We start from the raw sequence: 27,976 nt of genomic DNA, 5'->3' as shown, positions 1-27,976 counted from the left end.
ACACAGGTTCAGATTATATAATTATTCATGAAATGACTTCTTTTCCGATAGAGGTAGAGCATTTGACACAGAACTTAAAGACATTATAAATTAAAAATTAAAGTATAAAGTATTTTAAGTTAAAAATAGCTAGACTCATATTTGTACAGCCATGTCACAGCAGTACTTATTCACAATAGCCAAGAAGTAGAACCAACCCAAATGTCAATTGATTAATGAATACATAAACTACCTGTACATACAGGCATAGAGTGGAATAGTATTCAGCCACAAAGAGAAAGGAAATCTGGTAGTATATGCTACAATGTGGATGGACTTTTTGACATTATGCTAAGTGAATAAGCCAGTCATAGGAAGACACTATGATTCTACTTATCTGAGGTATCTAAAGTCAATTCATAGAAACAGAAAGAAGAATCATGGTTACCTGGGAGTAGGGAGAGGGGAAAGAAAGTTAATTGGTTTAGTTTCAGATTTGCAACATGAAAAAGTTCTGGGGATCTGCTTCACAACTGCATATTTAAAAATGATTAACAGCCCTAGCCGGTTTGGCTCACTGGATAGAGCGTCGGCCTGGGGACTGAAGGGTCCCAGGTTCGATTCCGGTCAAGGGCATGTACCTTGGTTGCAGGCACATCCCCAGTAGAGGGTGTGCGGGAGGCAGCTGATCGATGCTTCTCTCTCATTGATGTTTTTAACTCTCTATTCCTCTCCCTTCCTCTCTGTAAAAAAGCAATAAAATATATTTTAAAAAAATGATTAACATGGTAAATTTTATATGTATTTTACTACAAAAAAAAAAAAAAAAAAAAAGGCCAGACTTACCATGGATTCCTCAGAGCAACCTAGCTATATCATGTGTTCTAGGTCAGTGGTCAGCAAACTGCGCCTCACGAGCCACATGCGGCTCTTTGGCCCCTTGAGTGTGGCTCTTCCACAAAATACCACGTGCGGGCGCGCACGTACAGTGCCATTGAAACTTTGTGGCCCATGTGCAGAAGTCGGTATTTTGTGGAAGAGCCACACTCAAGGGGCCAAAGAGCCGCATGTGGCTCGCGAGCCACAGTTTGCCAACCAGGGTTCTAGGCCATCAGTGAATCATTCCAGATAGGAAACTTTCTATTTCATTTGTTCTAGTCCATCAGTGAATCACTCCAAATAGGAAAATTTCTATTTTCCTTTTTTGTTAATCTTTACCTGAGGTTATTTTTTCCCACTGACTTTTAAAGAGAGTGGAAGGGAGGGAGGAGAAGAGAGAGACAGACACACACACACATATTGATTGGTTGCCTCCTGCACATGCCAGATCGGGCCAGGGAACAAACTTGCAACCCAAGTACGTGCCCTTGGCCAGGAATTGAACCCATGACCCTTCGGTGTGCAGGCCACACTCTATCACCGAGCCACACTAGTCAAGGCTCTATTTTCTTGTTGAGTATGTACACAGGATCTACGGATACAGTACTCTAAAATACCACCTTTAGCCATTATAATTTAGGGTTATGATAGAAGATAAATAGATGAGTTACAGACACATTAGACACTGAGCAAGTGGTTTGAGCTAAATGTTTGAATACGTTCTTTCAAATGAACTTAGTTTAATATCAACATTATTACTTCTTAGCTTCCTTCAATTATTTTTCAAAATATAGTTCAGCCTATTGCTTCTACTCATTTAACAATATTTTTAAAAAGTAGTGTTCTAGATACCTGGGGTACAATAATGAACAAAGAGCAAAAATCTTAGTTGTCACAGACTGGAGAGAAACAATAAACAAATATTAAGTATATATGATGTTAGTCATAGTTGCTAAGGAAAAAAATAAAGTAGGGGAAGGGTATAAGGTTTGAAGTATGAGAGCTGAAATAAAAATACTTTTATTGATTTTTAGAGATAGAGGGAGGGGGGAGAGAGAAGCACTGATGTGAGAGCATAACACTGATTGGCTGCCTCCTGCACGCCCCCTTAGTAGGGATCAAGCCAGCAACCTGGGAATGTGCCCTGACTGGGAACTGAACCGGCAGCCTTTCAGTGCAAAGGACACCCAACCGAGCCACACCAGCCAGGCCAAGAGCTGATATTTTAGCTAAAGTAGCCAGAGAAAAGTGATAGTTAAATCTGAGTCAAGAGTGAAGGAGTTGGCCACGTGTATACCTGGTAAGATAGAACTCCAGGCAGAAGGAATAGCAAATGAAACATTCTTAAGGCAGCTGTTTGAGAAAATGGAGAAGTTCAGTGGTAGCCGATTAAAAGAGCAAGTAAATGAAGTAAGAAAGGTCATGCAGGGTTTGCTAGATCACAACATGGACTTTGTTATTATATGTGGGACAGAAGCCACTGGAGGCTTTGATCAGAAGAGTGACATAATCTGACAAATTTAAAAAGGCCCACTCTGGCTGTTGGCATTGAAAAGAGACCCAAAGTATACAGGGATAGAAGCAGAGACATCAAGCTATTGCCACAATCCAGGCAAGAGATTGTAGTAGGTTGGTCCAGGGTGGTGGGTGTGAAGAGTGGTCAAATTCTGGACATTCTAAAGGTAGGGCCAAACAGAATTTGCTAACAGGCTGGATGTTGAATATGATAAGAGTCAAGGTTTTCTGCCTTAGCCACTGGAAGCAGGGAGTTGCTATTATCTGAGAAAAGGGCTGCAGGTGTTAAGTTTTGGACGGGCTACATTTGAGACGCTTAATTTTATTAAGCACCTGGAAAGAAATGCTGCATTGACTTGTATCCTGCATGTTACTTGTCACTGAATTCTTCCTTTTTAAGCAATAAGACCTATTGATGTAATTTAAATCTTTTCATTCTAGAAATATAATTATTATAATTAAATTTTAATGTAACTAAAGGATAGGAGCAAATAATCTAGCAGCACTAAAACCCAATCACATTTGGCAAAAGAAAGTTCAGTGCTATTTAGCAGTGCAACAAATTTGGAAACCAGAAAAAAATTATAATATCTGTCAATTTTTATATTTTATTATTATTGATTTCAGGAAGAGGGAGAGGAAGAGAAGGATAGAAACATCAATGATAAGAGAGAATCATCAATCTGCTGCCTCCTCCATGCTCCTTGCTTGGGATCAAGCCTGGTGTGTGCCCTGACCAGGAATCCAACCGAGACCACCTGGTTCCTGGGTCAAGTCAACCACTGAACCACACTGGCTGGGCTCTGCTATTTTTAAATGATTTATAGTAGTGTAAGATTTGTTTTGATTGATTTTTAAGTTGGTAAGTGGGTGAGAAGGAAAGGTCATTATTCTATAGGAGGTACTGGTGACAATTAGCACTAAAACTTATTTTCAGAAAATCCTATCTAATAATAGGCAAACATGGTAATTGACCATACCTCTGCTACGCTTCCCATTGGCTAATGAGCAGGATATGCAAATTAACTGCCAACAAAGATGGCGGCCGGCAGCCATGCAGCTGAAGCGAACATGAGGCTTGCTTGCTCCAGTGATGGAGGAAGCCAAGGTTCCCCCCCTGCCACGGCCCAGCTCTGAGCTCCGGAAGCAACAATGTTTCAATTATAGAAGCTAAACAAACCCCAGATACCTGCTTTCAGCTGCCAGCAGGCTCAGAGCTTAGAGCGCCAGTGATGGCAACAGAGTTTCAATTATAGAAGCTAAACAAACCCAGATACCTGCTTTCAGCCAGCCTCGGCCTCAGAGCTGGAGCGAGCAGGACAGCAACAATGTTTCAATTATAGAAACCAAACAAACCCAGATACCTGCTTTCTGCCAGCCACGGCCTCAGAGCTGGAGCCAGGCCTCAGAGCTGGAGCCGGCTCTCAGCTCCAGTGACAGCTATAGAAGGTAAATAAATCCCAGAATAAAAAAAAAAAAGAAAGAAAAAAGAGGCTGGGAGCTTCAGTCTCCCGCCAGCCTGAAAACGACCCTTAGCCCTTCACCCAGACTGGCCAGGCACCCCAGTGGGGACCCCCACCCTGAAAGGGTGTGACCAGCTGCAAACAGCCATCAGCCCGTCATCCAGGCACCCAAGCGGGACCCCCACCATGATCCGGATCACCCTTCAGGGCAAACCAGCCGGGCCCCACCCGTGCACCAGGCCTCTATCCTATATAGTAAAAGGGTAATATGCAAACTGACCCTAACAGCAGTGAGACTGGGAATGACTGGTCACTATGACAAACACTGACCACCAGGGGGCAGACGCTCAATGCAGAAGCTGCCCTCTGGTGGTCAGTGCGCTCTCACAGGGGGGAGCTCTGCTCAGCCACAAGCCAGGCTGATGGCTGCCAGTACAGCAGTGGTGGTGGGAGCCTCTCTTGCCTCCTCAGCAGCACTAAGGATATCTGACTGCAGCTTAGGCCTGCTCCCCGCTGGCAAGTGGACATCCCCTGAGGGCTGCCGGCTGCCAGAGGGATGTCTGATTGCCATCTTAGGCCCAATCCCCCGGAAGCAGGCCTAAGCCAGCAAGTGGTCACCCCCGAGGGATCCCAGACTGCGAGAGGGCACAGGCCGGGCTGAGGGACCCCCTTCCCCGAATGCACAAATTTTTGTGCACTGGGCCTCTAGTCTACACTAATAAAAGAGAAACATGGTAATTAGCGTACGACCGCTACCCTTCCCATTGGCTAATCAGTGAGTATATGCAAATTAACTGACAACCAAGATGGCGGCCGGCAGCCATGCACTGAAGCGAACAGGGAGGCTTGCTTGCTCCAGTGACTGGCGGACTCCAACGTTCCCTGCCTGCCGCTGCTGGCCTCTGACCTGGCAGTTTGAAACATTGTAACAAATATAGAAGCTAAACAAAACCCCAGAAACCTGCTTTCAGCCAGCCGGGATCTCAGAGCTGGAGTTGAAACAGTGTTTCGATTATAGAACCCAAACAAACCAGATACCTGCTTTCAGCAGTGGAGGTCTCATAGCTGGAGCCAAGCCTCAGAGCTAAAGCTGGCCCAGAATAAAAAAAAAAAAAGAAAAAAAGGAGAGGTTGGGAGCTTCAGTCACCCGCCAGCCTGAAAACGGCCCTCAGCCCATCACCCAAACTGGCCAGGCACCCCAGTGGGAACCACCACCCTGAAGGGTGTGTGACCAGCTGCAAACAGCCATCATCCCGTCATCCAGACTGGCCAGGCACCCCAGTGGGGACCCCCACCATGATCCAGGACACCCTTCAGGGCAAACCAGCCGCCCCCCAGGCCTCTATCCTCTATAGTAAAAGGGTAATATGCCTCCCAGCACCGGGATCAGCAGAGCCACGAGGCCTCCTGGCACCGGATCAGCGTGACAAGGGGCAGTGCCCAAACCCCCTGATCGCCCTGCGACTGTGTGTGACAGGGTGCGGCATCCCAACCCCCTGATTGGCCCTGCTCTGTGTGTGACAGGGTGCAGCGCCCCAACGCCTCCTCCCCCGCCCCCACAGGCATGCTCTGTGTGTGATGGGGTAGAGCCATAACCTCCCAATCGGCCCTGCCTTGAGTGTGACTGTGGCGGCGCCCCAACCCCTGATCAGCCCTGCTCTGTGGGTGATTGAGGGCAGTGCCCCAACCCCCTGATCCGCCCTGCTCTGTGGGTGATAGAGGGCAGTGCCCCAACGCCCCCCCCCCCCCCCACGGGCCCTGCTCTGTGTGTGATGGGGTAGAGCCATAACCTCCCCATTGGCCCTGCCTTGAGTGTGACAGTGGCGGCGCCCCAACCCCCTGATCCGCCCTGCTCTGTGCATGACAGGGGGGAGCTCCCCAACCCCATGATGGGCCCTGCTCTGTGAATGACAGGGTACGGAGCCCCAACCCACCTGATGGGCCCTGCTCTGTGCGTGACAGGGGGTGGCGCCACAACCTCCCCATCGACCCTGCCTTGAGTATGACAGGGGGCGGTGCCCCAACCCCCCAATCGGCCCTACCCTGAGCGTGACTGAGGGTGGCATCGCAACCTCCCGATCCACCCTGCTCTGTGCATGACAGGGGGCGGCACCCCAACTCCCCAATCGGCCCTGCTCTGAGCCTGACCAGGGGCTGCACCTAGGGATTGGGCCTGCCCTCTGCCACCCAGGAGCAGGCCTAAGCCAGCAGGTCGTTATCTCCCAAGGGGTCCCAGACTGCGAGAGGGCACAGGCCGGGCTGAGGGCCCCCCCCCCCCCCCCCCAGTGCACAAATTTTTGTGTACCGGGCCTCTAGTCATAATAATAAAAGGCTAATATGCAAATGATCATCACGGAGTCACGCCATAACGACTGATCATGAGGGGCTTGTCAGGGGACCTGAGGCTGCGCCCCCTGCCCAGCGGGGCTTGACAGGGGTGGGGCTGGCCGGGTCTGGGTCTCGCTCAATGGGAGTGGGGCTGGCTTGGTCAGGGTCTCACGCAATTTTGAGGCACGTGCGGGTAGGTGAGGACTTGACTCTGGTCCCTCGGCACGCCCCAGACTCTGACAGGAAGGAGATTTTCATATACATTTTACTAATTTTCTTTCATTTCTGACACTTCTATTATAAAGAAAGGGCAAATAGCAATATTAAAATATTTCCTCTAATTAATTCCCTTTTAATGTGCACGAATTTCATGCATCGGCTACTAGTAAAATCATAAAAGCCTAGGTTATTTTATTATTTTATAAAATATGTTTCTATTGATGTTTAGGGAGAGAGAAAGGGGGAGGGAGAAACATCAACGTGATAGTGATACATCAATTACTACCCTCCTGCATACCCTCTACTGGGGATCCAGCCCACAACCTGGGCATGTGCCCTAACCAAGGATCGAACCCTAAACCTTAGTGTATATGGATGATACTCTAACCAACTGAGCTACTCTGCCAGGGCTCTGCTCATTGTTTCTTAACATAATATACAAGGTCTTCCAGGAACTAGCATCAGCTTCCTTCTCAACTTGATTTTCTATCCCCTCTTCCTACACATCTTAGGCTTGAGCCCAAGTTTTTCCAAAATGTGCTCCAAGGGATACCAGTTCAAGACTCACCACAGAAAAAGGGCTCCATGGTCAAATACATTTTGCAAATTACTACTGCCAAATATTTTCCCTTAAAGAGACCCAGACTTGGTTTACCATGGGCACTGTGAAATGCAGCATGCCCTGTACTTATGCCACAGAACCATGTTGGTGTAACACCTATTAATGTGCCTGGGAATATATTTCAAAAAAGGCTTTTCCAGGCTTATTAACAATTGCAAAACTTTGCAACACCCATTCTGTATGAGTTCTGTGCCTCTGCATGTTCATTCTGCCAGGATAGCTCCATTACTCTAGTCTGCTTGGCGAAAGCCTTCTTTCAGGTCTTTTTTTTTTTTTAAAGAGAAACACCAATCAGCTGCCTTCACTAATAACTCCAACCTGTGAGCCACAACAGCTAGGCTGGTGACTACTTTTTTTTTTTTTTTAATATATTTTATTGATTTTTACAGAGAGGAAGGGAGAAGGATAGAGAGTTAGAAACATCAATGAGAGAGGAACATCGATCAGCTGCCTCCTGCACACCCCCTACTTGGGATGTGCCCACAACCGAGGTACATGCCCTTGACCAGAATTGAACCTGGGACCCTTCAGTCCGCAGGCCGACGCTCCATCCACTGAGCCAAACCAGTTAGGGCGTCTTAAATCAATTATCTCCTAATTTTTAAAGGCATGCCCACATTTCCACTTAGCCCCTCCTTGCTTCCAGAGAATATGCATCACTTTTTCCTTCTCCCCACTACTGGGTATCTATGACTAAATTTCATGTTACATCACATTACTTGCTTTTATTTGTCTCTTGTGATGGTAAAAACTTTTTGGGCTCAGTGCTAATATGTGGTGCTCAATTAATGTTTGTTGAGTGAATTAACTGCAAATAGGCTTTAAAAATTATTCTATTTATTCTTTAATATTTTCTTATTAAAAATTGATTGATTTTAGAGAGAAAGGAAGGGAGAGAGAGAGAAACATCGATTTGTTGTTCCACTTATTTATGCCTGCATTTGTTGATTCCTGTATGTGTTCTGACCGGAGATCAAACCCACCACCTTGGCGTACTGGGACGATCCTCTGGGCAACCCAGCCAGAGCTATTCTTTAATATTTTCAATATTTTCCTTCCCCATCTCAGTCTTATATTTATCTTAGATGTAGTATTTTAAAATACAGCTTATTTATGCATCATTAAGTTCTTGATTTTGCTTTTTCTCAGATGACTAGATTGTGTTAATATTTGCATATACCAACCAATTAAATCACACTCTTAACTGTATGACTTTCACAGATGAGAAAGTTTCCTATGATGGTACTCAAAACTTTGTACCCAGAGCCTTTCTAAAAAAGGGCAACCAAGAGCACCACAGACACTAAAAGTCCTATTTATGAGCACCTCAAGTCAGAGGAGTTTTCAAATTGTAAAACTTAGTAAAATCTCAGGAGAACATAAGATTTACAGCCCAGTAGTGCCCTCTTTGAGCTCCCATGTCCCCTGAGTCAAGACTCTATCACCATTCTTTGCTATACTGCCACTTACCTATTGTTTATCACTCTGGCTAGGCTTGAGCAACTCCAGGGAAGTGGAGATTCATCCACAATGACTACTAACTCAAAGGTTATTGAATTAGTAGTCATTGTGGCTCAATAAAAAGTTCCAAAAGGACTCTACTAAGCCAGAGTAAGACCCAGTGATATAACAGAAAAAGGACCAGCTGCCAACATTCCTGACTTGCTACTTGTGAGCTTGTGTTAGTTTCAGTTGCCCTGTTAGTAATATAAGAATATCTGCCCTAATTTAATGGACTTGTGAAGAACCAAGTAGATCACTCATTTATTCAAAAAGCCAATGTATACAGTATAAAAATGGTAATATAAGAGGTGGCTAAATTTACGTATTTGATTGAGGCAAAATGAAGTATAGTATCTTTTGGAAAGATCTTGGTGTATATAATAATAAAGTATCTAGTCCTAACCTTGATTAATTGGGTTTTACACAAAGTCTTAACAAATACAAAAAAAAAGTCACAAGCAAAGGATGGTTCCAGCTCTAAATCAGAGGTTGTGGCCTCTGTGATTAAGACTGACTAATTGTGATTTGGGGTGGTGAACACACAATACAGATGACGTATTATAGAACTGTAATCCTGAAACCTATATAATTTTATTAACCAATGTGACTCCAATAAATTCAATTCAAAAAAAAAAAAAGTCTAACTGCACATCTATTCGCCCACTCCCACGGAAGGGAAAGCTTTCTGCAGAGCTGGAGCGAGGTCTGTGCCCTGGACGATGATTACCTTTTATTTTATTTTTTAGAGTAAGTAGAGCAAGTCTTGATTTAATTACCATTCCATTTGCAATAAGTTCAAGTATACCACCAGAATCAGAAACATATGCCAAGACATAGCTTTGGTGTCAAATACCATATGTTCGGGTTCACTCACTGTTCACACATCGGCCCAGAAAACCGAAATCTGATCCCATGGCAGATCCACCTGCAACGTAGATGATTCAGCTTTCACTGACCAAGTTCTATGTTCATGAGATCAACTGCTCTAGATACACCCTAGAAGACTGCCCCCCTTATTCCTGAATTCTTCACCTTGTCTTTACAAACAGGGAGTTCAGACACAAAAAGAATATTTCCAAACATTACCTCTTGTGAGAGGATTTGTGTTACTAGCCATGTTTGTTGCACATTCTGGACCCGGTTTTTAAATCAAACTCTCTAACAACACGAAAATAGAATTTTAGGTTAACGAACAGAAACAAGAGCTGCTGAGAAGGAGTCACTCTGACACCTAAGCAAACGGGAGAACTGACACAAATTCTGGGTCCACGTCACTTTGAAGACCCGCTAGGGGATGGCCCCACTTGGTTCCCTGCAGTCAGTGCAGCTTTCAGAACACCTTAACGGGAGGGAGAACACAGGGCCCACCCGTTCCCGGGAGCGGCCGGTAGAGAGATCCGAGGAGCGCACGGAGGGTTTAGGTAGTGGGGGCCCCAGCAGAAGGGTCCGCCGAACCAGCGATCGCCCTGAGACCAACTTGGATCCCTCTGGGGCGCCTCAGGCTTCGCAGGGAGCAAACCGTGGAGGACACCCAGTGGGAGGTGAGTCTAACCTGAGAGGCTGCGGGCGCTCGCTACAGCGGGAACCAGCTTAGCGGCTGAGAGTAGCCCAGGCATGCCGGCCGCGCACACGCGTCAGGAAGGAGAGGAGGAGAACGGCGGGGAAAGCGGCGGCCCGCAGGGCTGCGTCGCCAGGAAACCGAGCCAAGCGCCCCGCCCCTTCCGGCCGGCGCTGCTCGCCGGGCTTTTCTCCCGAGGCGGCGCAGACGCTGACGTCACGCCGGAGCTGTGGCTGACCACCGCTCTGCCCAGATGGCCTGGGTGGCGTCATGACGTCACGCTCCACTAAACGCTCACAGTCACAGAACGTCGGCTTCTAAGTGACTCCCGGCAGGGGCTGCTCGCTCCCGCCTCCTGGAAAGCACCATGTAGCCAGTGGTTCCACCCAGAGAATTGGTTCGGAGTTGAGAATGGAAGAAAGCGTGCGTTAAAGGGGCAGGCAACGGCGCGAACAGCCACACTTCTAGAAGCTTCTAACCAGAGCGCTGGAGTGGAGGTGAAGGGGAGTCGGAATGAACCGGCGAAGGACCCGGGGTCACGAGACCGTTGGTGGGCGGAGCCGGCGGCCGGGGAGGTTCTAGTCTGTTCTGCCTCGCGGCTGCCGCCCCCTTCCACACGGTGTGGCCGAGGGAGCGCCTGTCCTGCAACCCCGCCGCCGCCTTCGCCGCGCCCGCCGCCTGCCCCCGCTTCCCCGCCATGGACCCCCGCAAAGTGAGCGAGCTCCGGGCCTTCGTGAAAATGTGTAGGCAGGACCCGAGCGTCCTGCACAGCGAGGAAATGCGCTTCCTGCGGGAGTGGGTGGAGAGGTGAGACCCCGGCCTGAGGGCCGTTGAGGGTGGGAACCGGGACGCATGGAGGGGCAGCTGGGCCGGAGCTGGCGCGGGGCGGAGGCGTGGGCAGGTCCGCGACGGAGACCCGCGGAGTCGCCGCCTCTTTGTGGGGCTCGCTCCCTTGGCCGGGAAAGGGAGGCCACTTGCAGGGGCTCGTGGAGAATCGGGTCCCTGAGTACAGACGCCGAGCCTGGCCCTGCGCGCTCAAGTCGCCTGGGGTGTGTCTGGGGCGCAGTATAAATGCCGGGAGTTGGGCACTGGTCACGAGGGGAAGGTTGAGAGTTGCACGGAGTTGTTTTTCTTGAAGTCTCTCGTGTCCTGCTTAGGTTGCAGTGTCGCACAGCAGCTCCTTTACGGACGATGCCTTGAAACGGTGTTGTAATATTGGTTGCTTATGCCATAAGTTGCAAAAATGATAGCTGTGTTTAATTGCTTTTAAAACTACAGCGATTCTAATTGCGTAGGATTATTTTGGGAATCACTTCTATCTTGGCAGTGCCATCACTCCAAACACTAAAAAAAAAAAAAAAAAAAGAGAAGAAGAAGAAGAAGAAAAGAAAGAGAGTTTTCAGGGACCGGTGTGTTTCCATGATCTGTGCTTATTATCTTTAGAGTGCTTCGCTATGTGCACGGAATTAATTGCATAGGCATCGTGCCAGATGCTAGGAAACAGCACACTCTAGGGATACAGATGAATAAATACAGGAAGGAAATCTGCCCTGAAATGGTTTTTAAAAATCACTACCACTGGTGGGGAATTTAAAAGAGATAACCGCCCTGGCCGGCTTGGCTCAGTGGGTAGAGCATCAGCCTGTGGACTGAAGGGTCCCAGGTTCGATTGTGGCCAAGGGCACGTGCCGGGGTTGCGGGCTCGGTCCCCAGTGGGTGTTGTGCAGGAGGCAGCTGATCAATGGTTCTCATCATTGATGTTTCTATCTCTCCGTCTCTCTTCCTCTCTGAAATCAATAAAGAAATACATATTTTTTTTAAAAAGAGATAACCTACAAACTGTGCTTCGTGGTGGTAAATAGCGACAGTGCAAGGCAATATGACTTCTAAGAGGTGATTCCCTAAACATGGGTCTGTTTACGTTAGTAATATTTTTATAGGGGAAGATGAACCCATGATTAACAAGTATTGGAAAGACTGTTTCCTCCAACAAGCTTGTTCTCAATGTTGTCTATGAGGGTATAATGTCCTGTGAGAAGGTTTTAAGCCCTTATTTCCTCTCACCAGTTTTCTAGCTACTATTAAGATTTTACTTATTTATTTATGTATGTATTTAACTGATTTGAGAGAGAGGAAGGAAGAGAGAAACATCAAACCCGCAACCTGAGTATGTGTCCTGACCAGAATTGGAACCATAATGTGTGAACAGCCTCCGACCAAGTGAGCCACACTGGCCAGGGCGCTACTATAAGTTTTTTGCTCATGATATATATATATATATATATACACACACACACACACACACACACATACATACACACACACACACGTATACATATGAAATTCTGAGAACACTTAAAATCAGTTACTATAGTAACTAAATAATTCCTGTTAATAATAACCTGATCCAAAAGCGTCACTTACTCTTGCCCTCTTATAACTACTCATTCAAGGAAAGTGCCTACAATTAATAAATTGTTCCTAAAATTCCAGGTAAAGCAGAGACATACCATAGGAAGAAAAAGCTGGCACTAAGAGTGAATATTATACTGAGTGGATAACAATGTTTTGTTCCATTCCTAGAGAAAAAAAGGGGATACTGAAGAAAATGTTAAAACGTGTAGGAACAACTAGAGGCCTGTGCATAATTTTTGTGCACGGGTAGGGTCCCTAGGCCTGGCCTGCGATCAGGGCCAATCTGTGGGGTGACCGTTGGGCCCCCCACTGGCACCTGCCTTGGCCGACCTGGCGCCACCCACTTGCTGGCCCCGCCTCCCGCCACGGCTGCCAGGCTGCCAGTCGCTTCCCTCAGCGGGATGATTGGAGGGGCCCCCTGCTCTCACCCACCTTGGCTGGCCTGGGGCCTGCTCGCTGGGGGCAGCTCCTGAGTTGAGTGTCTGCCCCCTGCTGGTCAGTGCTCATCATAGTGACTGGTCGTACTGCCATTTGGTCAATTTGCATATTAGGCTTTTATTATATAGGATGTTGTAACTTATGCTGGAGTGATTATGGCTATGAAAATTCCAGTTTAAGTTCTGGAAAATATTATCAGGCATTATTTTTAAAAGTTAACCATGTGTTTTAATGTTTCCCATAGGTAATTCCAGTTTTTATATTTTCTTTGTTGTCGTAAGTGTTTCCCTCCAAGTCCTGCGTGGTTCAGGGTTCGGGTCTGGAAGTGGAGCTGCACACAAATGAAATAGAAAAGACACAAGATAATTTGGGAATATGGGGGACCAGGCGAGCAAGTCCAACTCAGGGAGAGGGACTTCCACTGTGCTCAGGCCTCACCAAGCTTTTATAGTGAGAGGTAAACAAGGTAGTGGTTACCATAGTTACACAGTTCTTGCGAGTTTCACTTGTTTTGACCATGGTTACACTTCCTGCACTTCCTCATCCCATTAGCTTCCCAGATAAGATCTAGGGAGTGTTATAAGGTCAAGCCTAATTATGCTAAGAGGACAGTGCCCTCTAAGCTAGGACTTGTTTGTGACTTTGCCATCAGGTCAGTCCGAGGCTTTACCCTATATCAGTTTCCCACACTTTGTGTCATTCTAAATTGTGGGATGACATAAGTATGGGATGAAGCATCTTGGCATGTGTTAGGAACCTTATTCTGAACTTAGATTGAAATATTAATATAGATGTTTGCTATCTGTGTTTCAATCTAAATGAAAACTTTTGTATTCTCTGAGGTGAGGCCTTTGCTTGAGATGTATTAGTTCCTCTCTTGTCTCCCTTCTTAGAAGTCTTAAACATACCAAGATTATAGGAGATCTGCCTGAATGTGGAGACTTGTAGTCTAGGAATATTCCCAGGCCTAATCCTACTATGAGGGTTCCTCAGGTTGAAACCATTTCAGAGTTCTTTCCATATGCGATTAGTCATAGATGCCCAAGCTCAGACAGCAAAGGATATTTGCTTACTTGTCATGTCTACCATTGTTTATAGCTTAACATTTAAAGTTGATGTTGAGGATTCGTTAATTTAACAAGCTTTTATTTTTAAAAAAATATATTTTATTGATTTTTTTACAGAGAGGAAGGGAGAGGGATAGAGAGTCAGAAACATCGATGAGAGAGAAACATCGATCAGCTGCCTCCTGCACCTCCCCCATTGGGGATGTGCCCGAAACCAAGGGACATGCCCTTGACCGGAATCGAACCTGGGACCTTTCAGTCCGCAGGCCAACGCTCTATCCACCGAGCCAAACCGGTTACGGCTAATAAGCTTTTAAATTTGACAAGATATGAAGAAAAAGTATTTGGCACAATAGACAATGGGGGCTTAGGAACACTATATTCTCTTTAACAAATATGTTTTGGCATATTTTTGTTTTTCTAGAGGGAGAAGCAGTGTCTGACTTTATTTTCTCCCATTTAACAGCTTGGTCTACTTTGTATCTTGTGTGTGCTTTTTAGTAAGTTTTATTGATTTGAGAGAGAGAAAGAGAAATATCGATGTATTGTTCCACTTATTCATTCATTGGTTGATTCTTGTATGTGCCCTGACTGGGAATCGAACCCCAACTGACCAACTGACCTACCTAGCCAACTGAACAACCTGGCCAAGGCTTCAGTAAAAATTTTAAATGACATGAGCAGAAAGCCTTCTAACCTCAATTAATTTATTTTATTTTATATATAGTTATTGATTTCATAGAGGAAGGGAGAAGAGACAGTGGCTCTGTGGTTGAATGTTGACCTCCCAGTTCATAGCCAGCCGGGCTCAATTAATTTAGAATATAGCACCCAGTGTTTGTTTTTTTTAACATGTGCTTAAGTAACTATAGCACAAAGTAGATTGAATGTTATCGAATTAAAAGAATTATGGCTGCCAGGCCAGTTATTTTGTAGAATTTCCTTCAGTCCACAGGCCAATGCTCTAGCCACTGAGTGAAACCAGCAAGGGCCATCTTTTTAAAAAAAATTTTTTTTGATTGATTTTTTTAGAGAGAGGAAAGGAGAAGAAGGGGGAGAGAGAAAAATATTGATGTAAGAGGGAAACATCCATTGGCCAACTCCTGCTGGGGATCAAGCCTGCAACCTGGGCATGTGCCCTCGCCGGCAATTGAACTGGTAGTCCTTTGGTGCACCGGGCGACGCCCAACTAACTGAGCCACACTAGTCAGGGCACTTAATACATCTGACAGATCTGTCACTTCCTGAAGCTTTAACATAATTTATCCCCAGTAGTGGGTGTACAGGAGGCAGCCGCAGCCAATTGATGTTTCTATCTCCCTCTCCCTTCTCTGTAAAAGTCAATTTAAAAAAAAAGAATAACCCTGCCCAGCCGGCGTGGCTCGGTGGTGGGGCATTGACCTATGAACCAGGAGATCAGGGTTTGATTCCTGGTCAGGGCATGTGCTTGAGTTGCGGGCTTGATCCTCAGTGTGGAGTGTGCAGGAGGCAGCTGATCAACAATTCTCTCTCATTGATGTTTCTCTCTCCCTTTCTCTCCCACTCCCTTCCTCTCTGAAATCAATAAAAATGTTTAAAAAAAAAAAGAAGAAGAAGAAGAAACACTTAAGGGTGTTTTAGAGTAGGTTCCTTTCTATTTTCCAAGTTATTGTATCTCTTTGTTTTACACAAAAGTTAATAGTTTTTTTTTAAAACAAATTTTAGTTAAGTCTTTGTGACCTCCAGCTTTTACTATTGTGGAGTGCCCTTAATCCACTGAATATTTTAATTATTGCACTGTTGCATATAGCTGATACGCTTCATAGCCTGCCCCAAATGGAGCATATAGCACTAATTTTTTGTAATCTTATTTTCATTTGTTTTAAAGTTATTTGTACAGTTAGTCCTCACCTAACATTGATAGTTTTTTTTTCTTTCTAAATAATTTTTATTGATTTCAGAGAGAAAGGGAGAGAAACATCATTGATGAGAGAGAATCATTGATTGGCTGCCTGCTGCATGCCCTACACTGGGAATGAGCCCGCAACTGGGTCAGATGACCGGGAATCTAACAGTGACCTCCTGGTTCATAGGTTAATGCTCAGTCACTGAGCCACACTGGTTGGGCAATAGATTCTTCAACTTTAAGCAAGAGGACATGTAATGAAATCAATTTTACTATAGGCTAATTGATATAAACAAGAGTTAAGTTTTTACAGCATCTCACCAACTTTATAACAATGTTACATGAAGACCTGCTGTTTGTAATTCATGGCGTTGCCTCGGAACATTTTGGGAGAAAAGGGCTTGCCAATTCCAAGAGGAAGTACTGATGGGTAAAGTTTAGAGGAGATAAGGAGAAAATCTATAATCTGAGGGGCATGTGAATGTAAGCAAGAAGAATCTTTAATAGGTCCCAATCAAAGGAAACAAACGTTTTGAATTATACAATGACTTCATAATTATTTCCTGAATGGCCTTTTTTAATTTAATTGCGCTCTTAACTGGACTTTAATATATCTTCTGAATTCTAAACTAACAACTTGTTAAAATGATTTTGTCATTGTATGTTTTTCTTTTTTCCTGGAATGGACACAGAGAAGCTGTGTGATTGTTCATTAGGCTTAATTTTCATTAGCCGGTATGCTAAAAAAATTTTAAGCTAAAAAAATCATAATGCTGAATCAGTCAGATTAATCTGAGTTTTTACTCTTTAAAGCAAGGGGTGAGGAACGTTGTATAGTCTGGCCCTGCCAAGGCATTAGAGGTGAGTTAATTAAATGTTTTACCAATAGCAGGTTAATTTTTAAGTTGATAATTTTGGATGGCCCTTAAATGATGTAATAAATATCCAAATGGCCCTGGGCAGAAAAAACAGTTGCCTACCCCTGCTTTAAAGTTTGAAAAGAGTAATCATCTGAATGTCTAACTTTTTTTTTTCTAGCATAAAAAATGTTGCTTGGCTTAGTGAATTTTACTTTTTCTAAACAAATATTTTTTTTTTCTCATCTTCCTCAAGCATGGGAGGTAAAATACCACCTGCTACTCATAAAACTAAATCAGAAGAAAATAAGGTAAGTTATGAGTTTTATTTGTATGTTCAGTAGTAAACTACTATAAGGTTTCTTAGGAACTTCTTTTTTTTAATCCTCACCCGAGGATATTTTTCCATTGATTTTTTTTTTAGAGTAGAAGGAAGGGGGGGAGAGAGAGAGAAACGTTGATGTGAGAGAGATACATCGATTGTTTGCCTCCTCAGATTATAGATTTTCTCCTTATAAGTCCTAACTGGGCCTGAGGATTGAGCCTGCAACCGAAGTACGTGCCCATGAACAGAATCAAACCCAGGACCCTTCAGTCTGTGGGCCAACTCTATTCCACTGGGCCAAACTGGCTAGGGCTCTTAGGGATTTTTTTTTAACTGCTGCTCTCAAATTACCACTGTTGATTTCCCCAAGATCACTTGGAAATAAGATACTTATAAAATTTCTATTTGGACATCAAATCCCTGAAAACTGATTTAAAACTGAGAATTTGGGGTTGAATGTTCACTGTGTTTTAGAATAAATACTCTTTCTATACATGACCTGTAAGTGGCAAGCTCAGTGATTAAGTGCATTTTTAGTCTTCAACATTGTATAGTTAGCATTTAGCACAGTGTTTTATGCATTGTGAATACTTTATTAATTTTGCCAAGTAAATGAACAAATAGTCAAAATCAGTAATTCCCAATTTATTCTGTGCTACCACATGAGAGATATTTTTGAGTATTATTCATGGTGTTACTGTTTTATTTAGAATCCTAAACTAGGTTTATCTATTTTTATATGAAAGTAGAAGTTATATCTTTGAACAAGTGAAATGAAAGAAGTAAAGCCAAAGCTCCAAAAGTAATTATTTTCTTAGAGAAGTCATTTGTCAGAGTTTAATAGTTTCTGAGCCCTAGGTAGGATTATTTTGCCATGTGATAAACATGTATTAAAACAGAAGTATACTTAACCCTATACCTCTCCTCTGCTAAAGAAAATTTTGGTAATGAAAACATTCTGACTTAGAAATTGTGACTGATATGTTTCTCAGTATATGGTACAGCATCTGGCACCTTGTACATGGTAGAGACTCAACGAATGGATATTCAAACCACACTGGCTACTTACAGGATGGGAAGGAAATTTGGATGCACTCTTTAAATTCTTTGAATTTTCATCATTTGTGTATTACAGTTCCATGGTTCCTTATTGGGAATTCCAAAACTAAAAAACCCTTGAAAGTATAAAATTTTTTAGTTGGTTTGTTTGACCATAAAACCTCTGAATAAGCATGGGGCTACTTAACATTTTATTTTATTATTATTTTTAAAATACGTTTTTGTTGATTTTAGAGAGAGCAGAAAGGAAAGGGAGAAGAGGGAAACATCAATCAGCCCCCTCCTGCATGCCCCCTACCACCCCAGTCCACGGTACTACGCTCAACCAACTGAGCCCCACCTGCCAGGGCACACTCCAAGATATGTTTTCCTATTGATTTTTAGAGAGAGGGAGCGTAGATATGAGAGAGAAAAGGTTGCCTCCCATACGCACCTCCACCTGGGATCAGACCCACAATGTAGGTGTGTGTGCCCTAACTGGGAATCGAACCCACAACCTTTTGATGTGTAGGACAATGCTCCAACTGACTGAGCACCTGAAAAGGGCAAGGCTATTAATAGTTTTAATCCCACTTATTATGAGTGCTCAAACTTTATTTTGCAGAAGTAATGTGTTTGATTATGGAGAGTTGTGGGCTTCAGTGCCTTTTGAAGGTGTTATAATTGTATATGCATCTGTATTCGCTTTCTAAAATCCAAAATATTTTAAATCCTAAAACAGATTATCTAAAAGGTTTGGATGAGGGGCTGGACCTACATAAAATTTTAAAAGAAATGAAAGCAGAAAACCAAAACTCATTTACCAGAACAAAACAAGAAAGGCAGTATGCATGAAATCTAATGCATGTGAATAGTTTATACATAAAACTGTATAAATTAGTATAGATATATTGGGTATGTTATTACATACTGACAGTATTGTGTGCCTTCCCTTTGCTAGGAGGAAAAAACAGATAGAAAGAAGGTGGAGGAAGACATAAAGACAGATGAACCATCAAGTGAGGAAAGTGACCTAGGTGAGATGGTAGTTTGTACTTGATAACCCTCATGATAAGATCCTGTGTTTTTTCTAATAACACTAAATCAGTGCTGTGTATTAGAAATATGATGTGAGCTACATATGAAACTTAAAATTTTCTAGCAACCACATTTTAAAAAGTAGGTGAAATTAACTGAAATAATATATTTAAACTTATAAATATTAACTTTTTAATATGTAGTCAATATGGAAAGATACTTTTTTTTAATTGATTTTTTACAGAGAGGAAGGGAGAGGAATAGAGAGTTAGAAACATCCATCAGCTGCCTCCTGCACACCCCCCACTGGGGATATGCCCGAAACCAAGGCACATGCCCTTGACCGGAATCGAACCTGGGACCCTTCAGTCCACAGGCTAACGCTCTGTCCACTGAGCCAAACTGGCCAGGGCTGGAAAGATAATTAATGAGATCTTTTTCATACTAAGTTTTCAAAATCCAGAATGTATTTTAACATTTCTAGCATATCTCAATGCAGTTGTTACATTTTTAGTTAAAGTACTAGATTTGTATTGAGACTTTATGAAATGTGTAGTTGAAAAGTTGGGTCAGGTTACCCAAGTTGTTCCAAACATATGTAAAAGTTTTCCAGTAATGGCACTGAGAACCAAAAAAATTATTCTCTCTCTGTTTTTTTTGGTGGGTTTTGTTTTGGTTGGTTGTTTTTTTTTGGTTAATCCTCACCCAGGAAATTTTTTCCATTGATTTTTAGGGAGGGGGGAGGGGAGAGAAAGAAATATGAGAGACGTATGGGTTGGTTGTCTTCCATATGTGTCCCGACCAGACCTGGGCATCAAACCTGCAACTGATGTACTTGCCCTTGATGCGGAATCGAACTCGAGACCCTTCAGTCCAAGGGCTGTCGCTCTAACCGCTGAGTCAAGTGAGCCAGGGCAAAAGTTTCCATATATATATATATATATCTCCATCCATTATTTTGCTAGATTTGCTGTAGCAAATTATGGTTGCCCATTATGAAATTTACCATATACATACCTCTTTCCAGTCTTTCTTCACTATTTTGATTATAGTGTGCTAGCTTTGGGGCTTGACTGCATCAGTATTATGCCTTTATTTTAAAATGAAAATTTATCAAAACTTTTTAAAAACAAAAATTACATTAATATTAAGCTTTTCATCATGATTTACATCAAAATATCTCTGTAACTTGTGCTATCTGCATACAATATTTTTAAAAAAACTATTTTGACTTCATGAAGGGAGAGAGATAGAAGCATCAATGATGAGAGAGCATCATTGATCAGCTACTTCCTGCACGCCCCCTACTGGGGATGGAGCCTGCAACCTAGGCATGTGCCCTTGCCCAGAATTGAACCCGGGACCTTCAGTCCACAGGCTGACACTCTATCCACTGAGCCAAACTGGCTAGAGCAAAAAAAAAAATTTTTTTTAAACATTACAATACATTGGTGTGTAGAGCAAAATACTTGAACTGAATCAGTTTGTTGAAACAGACTAAATCAGTGGTGTATCATGTGTAATACTAGAAACTATGCACTTGCCAATATTTTCACTACAATACACTGATAAATGCCTTAACATAATTTAACAGTTGAAATTAAATGTAGTCTTACCAAAATGCTAAAGTTGTGTTTAATGGAGAAATATTTTCTAATGTATTAGTTTAAATAAAATTAATATAAAGTAAGATATTCAGTTAATTAGTTGTAGTAACTATAGTTCATTAGTTTTTAATAGTCTCATGTGTCATTTTTTTCTTTGGAAGAAATCGACAATGAGGGTGTGATTGAACCAGACACTGACGCCCCTCAAGAAATGGGAGATGAAAATGTAGAGGTAAGTTTGATGGCTTGTTTTAAGGAATGTGAAGGTCCCACCTATTACAGTGATTTTATGACATAACTGGGGGCCCGGTGCACAAAATTCGTGCGGGCGGCGGGGGGTCCCCTCAGCCTGACCTGCACCCTCTCCAATCTGGGAGCCCTCAGGGGATGTCCTACTAATGGCTTAAGCCTGCTCCCCGTGGTTCTCTGCTCTCTGCGGACCTGCCTGCTTGACGCCACTGCAGGCCCTGGTGTCTGCTCTCTGTGGGGGCCTGCTTGCCCTTTGCCACCGGGGCCAGGGTCCAGCAGCGCCCTGCTGTCTGCTCTCTGTGGGGGCCCTGCAGGAGACTGCTTGCCCCTCGCTGCCACGGCCAGGGGCAAGCAGGGCCATGCTATCTGCTCGCTCTCTGCGGGGGACGTTCCTGCCCCACCCCCGGCCCCTTGCGCGTGTGCCAGCTCAGAGTGCCTGGGTCCCGGAGATGTTCCTGCCTCGCCCTGGCCGCTGGGCTCCTGGAGCGGCCAGGGGTGTTCCAAGACTCCAGGCCTGGCTCCCGATGACACCTGTCCCTGGGACGCAGGCCGCTTGGCGCTGGCATGCACACAAGTAGCTGCCCTGTCCCCCACAGTTCAGTGCCTACATATGCAAATTAATCCGTTGGCTTTGTCTGTTTAATTTGCATACTCACTCCTGGAGGTGAGTGGGTGTCCTGGAGGGAAGGTCAATTTGCATATTTCTCTTTTATTAGTGTAGGTTCTTCCAGGAGAAGCACATAGTAAATCTTTCTCTGACTTAAAGCACTTAGGAAAGCATTTTATTTTACTAAAAATATTTGTGAAAATTCCCATTATTTTTAATCATATGCTAATAATTTCTGAAATCCTTGTTTTCCTTTTACCTGCCTTTTTCATTTGCATCTTATTTGTGCTAGCTTTGGGGAATTGTCTATTAATGGGATATCTAATACCAAATTGTTTTCCTAATTTTCATGGTGAAAATTGATTCTTGGGAAGGGGGATTGAAAAATACTTAGATATTAAAATGATGACTGGTCTTCCAAAGGGACATAATACATTAAAATATATGTTTTATATCTGGTATTAAAATAGAGGGGGTAAAAATTGAGAAAAATTTTTCTAAAACGGCTCTTTGGGGGTTGAGAAACACTATAATGTAGTAATAGCAGCTTAAAAGGTTGGTCTGTGTCCTCACCAACGCTTGATACTGTTAGATTTCATCTTTGCTGATCTTACAGTTTGAAATGCTGTGTCTTTGTTACCTTTTTGTTGAAGATTTTTTTATTGATCTTTTTGAGAGAGGGGAAGGGAGAGGGAGAGAAACATTCGTGTGACAGTGAACATTGATAGGCTGCTTCCTGCATACCTCCTGGGATCCAGGCCACAACCTGGGCATATGCCATGGCCCGGAATTCGACTGGCTACCTTTCAGTGCAGGGGATGACACCCAAACAACTGAACCACACCGACCAAGGCTATGTCTTTGTGGCTTTTAATTTTCATTTTCTTGATTTCTCATGAAGTCAAACATATTCTGATGTTTACTGGACATTCAAGGCATTTGTGAAAGGCCTATTCTGACTTTTCCCAGTTTTCTTCTGAGTTGTTTTTTTCTTACTGATTTGCAGTTCATTTTATATTCTGGATACTAAAAATTTGTCGTCTATATGTGTTCCACATATTTCCTACTACTTTGTGGCTGTCTTCACTTTCTTTATGTTTCTTAATGAATAAAAGTGTTTAGTGTATTTAAATAATTCTTTTATATATTATACTTTATTACTTCAAGGTTATAATTACAATATATTTTTTCCTTCTGAAAGTTTTATACATTTGCCTTTCAGCCTTATCCACCTGTCAGCACTATTACTGAATTCCTTTCCTCAACATGTTTTCATATGTGTGTGGGTCTGTTTTAGTGATCTTTTGTTCTATTTGTCTAAATTTTCCCATGTACTAATAACGCATTGTCTAGTATAGCTTTATGCTAAATATTATTTGGCAGGGCAAAGACCCCCAACACTTCAGTAATATTTTGGCTGTTCTTTGTTTTTCCATATAAGTTTTAGAATCAGATTGTCAAGTTCCTTCCTAAAAAATAGGATTTTTCCCCCTATTAAAGTTGCATTAAATCTAAATCAGGAAGAAGATACATCTCACTATTGAGATTAACTATCCATTAATGTGGTATCTAGTTGTGTGTTTTTTTTTCTGTTTATCCTCACCCGAGGATATTTTTTCCATTGATTTTGAGAGAGAGTGGGAGGGAGGGGGGTGAGAGAGAGCGAAATATTCATGTGAGGGAGACACATCAATTGGTTGCCTCCTGCTCACACCCCTACAGGGCTGGGGAACCTGCAACTGAGGTACATGCCCTTGACTGGGAATCGAACCCGAGACCCGAGTCTGCGGGCCAACGCTCCAACTTAATGTGCAGGGCAGTATCTAATTTTTAGGTCATTTTTTGGTGTCTTTCAGTTACTTACATTTTCTCCATAAAGGTCTTGTGCATCTTAAAGAACAAGTATAAGTGCTTTATGTCACTATTTATAAAAGGAATTTTTAAAATTGTGTGTTCCATTTATTGGTGGTGCTGTGTTATTTCAGGGTGTCTAGATTTATAATACTCTATCTTGCTTGGGATTAATTGGTCATCTTAAATTCTAGGGTTGTTAACTTTCTTTAGCTCTAGAACATTTTCAAAATATCTCTCAGATACTGTCTCTTTTCCATTCTCTCCATTGTCATTATGGGGTCCTACTTAGATATATATGCTAGGTTTTTTCACTAAGTTCCATCTCTTTATCACTCTGCTGAATTATATATGCGTTCTTTGTCTTTTTTCCCATTGATATTTCAATTGGAATGCTTATGTTTTTTATTTTGATAATTTCACTTTGATTCTTTTTAAAGTCAGGCTCAGTTGGTGCACAGCGTTGTCCTGTGCACAGACAGGTTGCCAGTTTGGTTCCTGGTCAGGGCACATACCTGGGGTGTGGGTTTGCTCTTCGCTCGAGGGCATATGGAGGCAGCGATTGATGTTTCTCTCTCTTCCTTTCTTTCTTTCTCCAAGCATATCCTCATATAAGGTTAAAAATAATAATAAAAACAATTAAGTCTACTTGTTTACTTATAAATCTCTTGCTCCTTATTCATTTCAGAACTTGCCTTAATTCTCTTAAACACGTTAAGTACTTTGTCATTCTTTTTGCTGATTTTTCTGTAATTTTTTCTGACACTTGCTAATTGAGGTACCTTGTTTACTTTTGGATTTTGTGTGTGTTATTTAAACTATGAGTTTTTGGAAACGTCACGTGTGGAAAGTTTTTGAGGTATGGGTACAAGGCATATTCCTTCAAAAAGGGAAATACTTGCTTCCATGTAGACTCTGAGATGCCACTGCCACAAGGACTACTTTTAATTCTCAGCATGCTTTTTTGTTGTTTACATAAGTAACGTGAATTGTACTGGAAAGGCAGGCTTGTGGTAATGAATTTACAGAGGTGATGTTTTCTATCTGACTGTCCCTTTCTTTGGCACAGGTTTATTTTTGGTCTATCATTGTGCTTATAGCTATAGGCATTTGGGGTTCCAGATTTATATTGGAGGGTATCTGGTTAGACAACACCTGAATCTAACATTTGTTTCATGTATCCCGCACTACCTTCAAAAACAGAATTGCATGGTTACCAGGTTTGACACCTGCCACACGGGTGAAAGCACATGGAGCACTTGGCTATCTCACTGGATTTCAAGCCTTTATTTAATCTCGTTCCTTGAGGATTTCTACATTCTTAGGTCAAAGATTGCTTTTATTTCCTTTTTTTACATTTTTTTTTTGTCTATACTTTTGTTGTTTTTTAATTTTGTTGTGGGTTTTTTGTTGTTGTTGTTTTGTTAGTCCTCACCTGAGGCTATTTTTTCGTTGATTTTTAGAGAGACTGGAACAGAGTGTGAGAGACAGAGAGAAAGAGAGACATCGATGTGAGAGAGACACATGATTGGTTGCCTCCCGCACAGGACCAGGGATTGAACCATAGGCCGATGCTCTATCCACTGAGCAAACCGTCCAGGGCTGTTGTTTTCTAAAGATTGCTTTTAAAAGGTGGTTTTTAGATTTGTTTAGGGTATCATGGGTACCATATTGCTGTAAACCAAGCATGTCAAACTGATGTCATCATCTTTTTAAAAATTTTTATTACTCTGGCTTTGTAGGCTGTCTTACTACCTAGTAAAGTGTTTCTTTGTTTTTGTTTTTAATTTTAAAGTTGTCTAAAACTTAAAATAATTTTTCTTGGAATTGCTTTGAATTTATTGAGTAACTTGGGGATAGGTTGAAATATTCGAGGTAAACTTTCCATGAACATGTTATATATATTTGGTGTCCTTTTATAGAATTTTACTTTTTCCCCCCATGAAAATTTTATGTGATCTTAGAATGGTATCTTGTTATATTTTGTAATTGATTTTTGCTGATTTGGAGGAACTCTGGGTTTATTTTTTATGTTGCTCTTATTTCTGCGAACTTTATTGAATAATCTTAGGAGATCTAGTAACTTGTCACTTCATTGGATTTTCTAGGTAAATATAAATAAAGACAACTGAGTACTTCCAGTTCTTTTTAAAAAAAATATATCTTATTGATTTTTTACAGAGAGGAAGGGAGAAGAATAGAGAGTTAGAAACATCCATCAGCTGCCTCCTGCACACTCCCTACTGGTGATGTGCCCGCAACCAAGGTACATACCCTTGACTGGAATCGAACATGGGACCCTTCAGTCTGCAGGCTGACGCTCTATCCACTGAGCCAAACCAGTCAGGGCTCCTTCCAGTTCTTAAACATATCAAGTTATTGTAATAAATGAATCAGCACCTCTAGTAATGTTTTACACAGTGATGATGATAGAGTTTTTTTTGTTGTTTTTCTTTTTCCTTATGTTAAAGAAACTACTTCTGGCCCTAGTCAGTTTGGCTCAGTGAATAGAGCATAGGCCCATGGACTGAAGGGTCTTGGGTTCGATTCCGGTCAAGGACACATACCTCGGTTGCAGGCTCGATCCCTGGCCCTGGTCAGGGGCGTTAGAGAGGCAACCAATCAATGTGTCTCTCTCAGATCAATGTTTCTCTGTCTTTCCCCCTCCCTTCCACTCTCTCTAAAAGTCAATGGAAAAATATCCTCGGGTGAGGATTAACCAAAAAAAGAAAAGAAAACTACTTCTTGATTTTCCATTTTAGGTAGGATATTTGCTATAAGTTTTTCTACTTATCATTTACTGTCAGCATCTTATATAGTGTTTGTTCTTTCTAGTATAGGTACTCAATAAATGTTTGTGGGAACAAATTATGAGATATTTCTTTTTCTGAAAATTCAAACCTAAAAGGAACTAGCTTTACTTCTTGTGGGGAGATTGAGTTTTAATATTTGTGAATAACTAAAAAGGACTTGGTAAGACAAGGGCAGAACAACCTGCTAGGTTGGGATGGAGGGGAGCAAAGGTAATATTTAAGGCCGAATGTAGGGAGGGAAATTTGTTGTTTCATGTAAAAGATTACAACTCATTCTGTATACTGTGTTATTCAGTTACTTGGGGTCCAGTGCACATATTTGTGCACCTTGAAAGGAACTGTGGGCGATGAGGTTGTGGAGGACACAGGGGCGGGTCTCAGCCCATCCTCCGTGCCCCCGCTTGGCCCCTCCCGCCGTGGGTCCTGGTCCCCTGTCTGTTGACAGCCCTGCTCCCACAGGTCCCACGTGCTGACAGTGTGGAGCAATTGGGTCTGGCGCCAGCAGCAGGTGTGGGCAGGGCTGGCACCGTCAGCAGGTGTGAGTGGCAGCTGCTGTCCCAATCACGCCTCAGGAGCAGGGGAAGGTGGAGAAGCCCACAGGAGTGATCAGGGCCAGCAGCCGCCACTCACCCCCACTGATGGCACTGAACAATTGGGACCAGTGCTGGGCGCCGGCAGCGCGTGTGAGCACCGGGCGGAACTGCAGCACGCAGGAGCAAAGAATTTTCAGTAACTACCAGAGGCTTGCCCTGATGACAGTGACCGGCACCCCACCTTGGTCTGGCGCCTCCTGGTGGTCAGCACACATCATAGTGACCAGTTGTTCGATTGTTCTGCCATTCGGTCTATTTGCATATTAGGGTTTTATATATAGATCATATTTCTCTTGGCTTTCTGGATATTAGAGAAAAATTAATAAAAATGGGGTTTGTGACTACCTCATTCCTAAAAACTCCAAATTGTTTTCTTCTTCTGTTTGCTCTCTTTACTATTCTAAGTCTGCCTTCAATTTTCCCCTAGATAACTGACGAGATGATGGATCAGGCAAATGACAAAAAAGTGGCTGCTATTGATGCCCTAAATGATGGTGAGTGATTTTTTTATACTTTGCTACATTTCTGTGATATTCCGGATTTTCTCTTCTCTGCCATAGTAACTGTTAAATACTGGGAAAGGGAAAAGGAATTTAAATTTATTGAATATCTTATACTGAATGAAGTGCCTATTTTCCTCCCAACCCTTCCCCATTAGTAAAGAGGCTGAAATCACTCAGCTATCAATCACCTTGCCTCAGAGCATAGACAGATTCTGATGTGAGTCGCTTGTTAGACATCCCAGAGTAAAAACTTTTACTAGACATCTGTAATAACTAGTAAGACTGAACATTGCTTCATGAGTTCTGTTAAGGTGCTTTATACAATATATTTTCAAAGTGAATTGTGCTTTTACTTTAAAATTCTGTGTTTATCTTGCCTTCCATGTTTCCTATGTCCAAGTAAATTAGACTTTATGCAAAGAACTGTTCTAATTCTATAGTACATTTTATTTGTTGAATGACTCCACTGAAGGAACTAATAAAGAAGCTAACTTTTTGAATAGATATAATGATGTGGGTTAAAAGGTTAAATGATGTGGATAAAAGAAAATTTATGGAATAAAATTGATTTATTCTTTAAATTTTATCCATTTACTTTTTCTTAAAATCAATTATGAGAACTAA

The 27,976-nt window shown here is 42.7% G+C and overlaps 2 protein-coding genes across 3 annotated transcripts in view; one reads left to right on the top strand and one right to left on the bottom strand.

The window, feature by feature from the left end:
• Window positions 1–10,170, bottom strand: part of XPNPEP3 (X-prolyl aminopeptidase 3) — a 40,313-nt gene extending 30,143 nt beyond the window's left edge. Inside the window, exons 1-2 of one of the 2 annotated variants that reach the window (XM_070411185.1) lie at window positions 10,061–10,170; window positions 9,383–9,433 (exon numbers count right to left, since the gene is read on the bottom strand). In XM_070411185.1, the coding sequence (XP_070267286.1) occupies window positions 9,383–9,433; window positions 10,061–10,124 (115 nt within the window). In that variant the 5' untranslated portion in view covers window positions 10,125–10,170. The remainder of the gene's footprint in view (window positions 1–9,382; window positions 9,434–10,060) is intronic. The other variant, XM_070411186.1, reaches the window with a different exon arrangement.
• Window positions 10,171–10,459: 289 nt separating this feature from the next.
• Window positions 10,460–27,976, top strand: part of ST13 (ST13 Hsp70 interacting protein) — a 30,956-nt gene continuing 13,439 nt past the window's right edge. The window contains exons 1-5 of the mRNA XM_070411184.1: window positions 10,460–10,873; window positions 16,985–17,039; window positions 19,053–19,128; window positions 20,898–20,968; window positions 27,277–27,343. Coding sequence (XP_070267285.1) covers window positions 10,764–10,873; window positions 16,985–17,039; window positions 19,053–19,128; window positions 20,898–20,968; window positions 27,277–27,343 — 379 coding nt within the window. The 5' untranslated portion in view covers window positions 10,460–10,763. The remainder of the gene's footprint in view (window positions 10,874–16,984; window positions 17,040–19,052; window positions 19,129–20,897; window positions 20,969–27,276; window positions 27,344–27,976) is intronic.

Source organism: Myotis yumanensis, unplaced genomic scaffold (assembly GCF_028538775.1).
Source record: "Myotis yumanensis isolate MYYU_CA2020_CCGP unplaced genomic scaffold, mMyoYum1.0.hap1 SCAF_3, whole genome shotgun sequence".
NCBI lineage: Eukaryota > Metazoa > Chordata > Mammalia > Chiroptera > Vespertilionidae > Myotis > Myotis yumanensis.
This window is presented reverse-complemented; position numbering and strand designations above follow the sequence as displayed.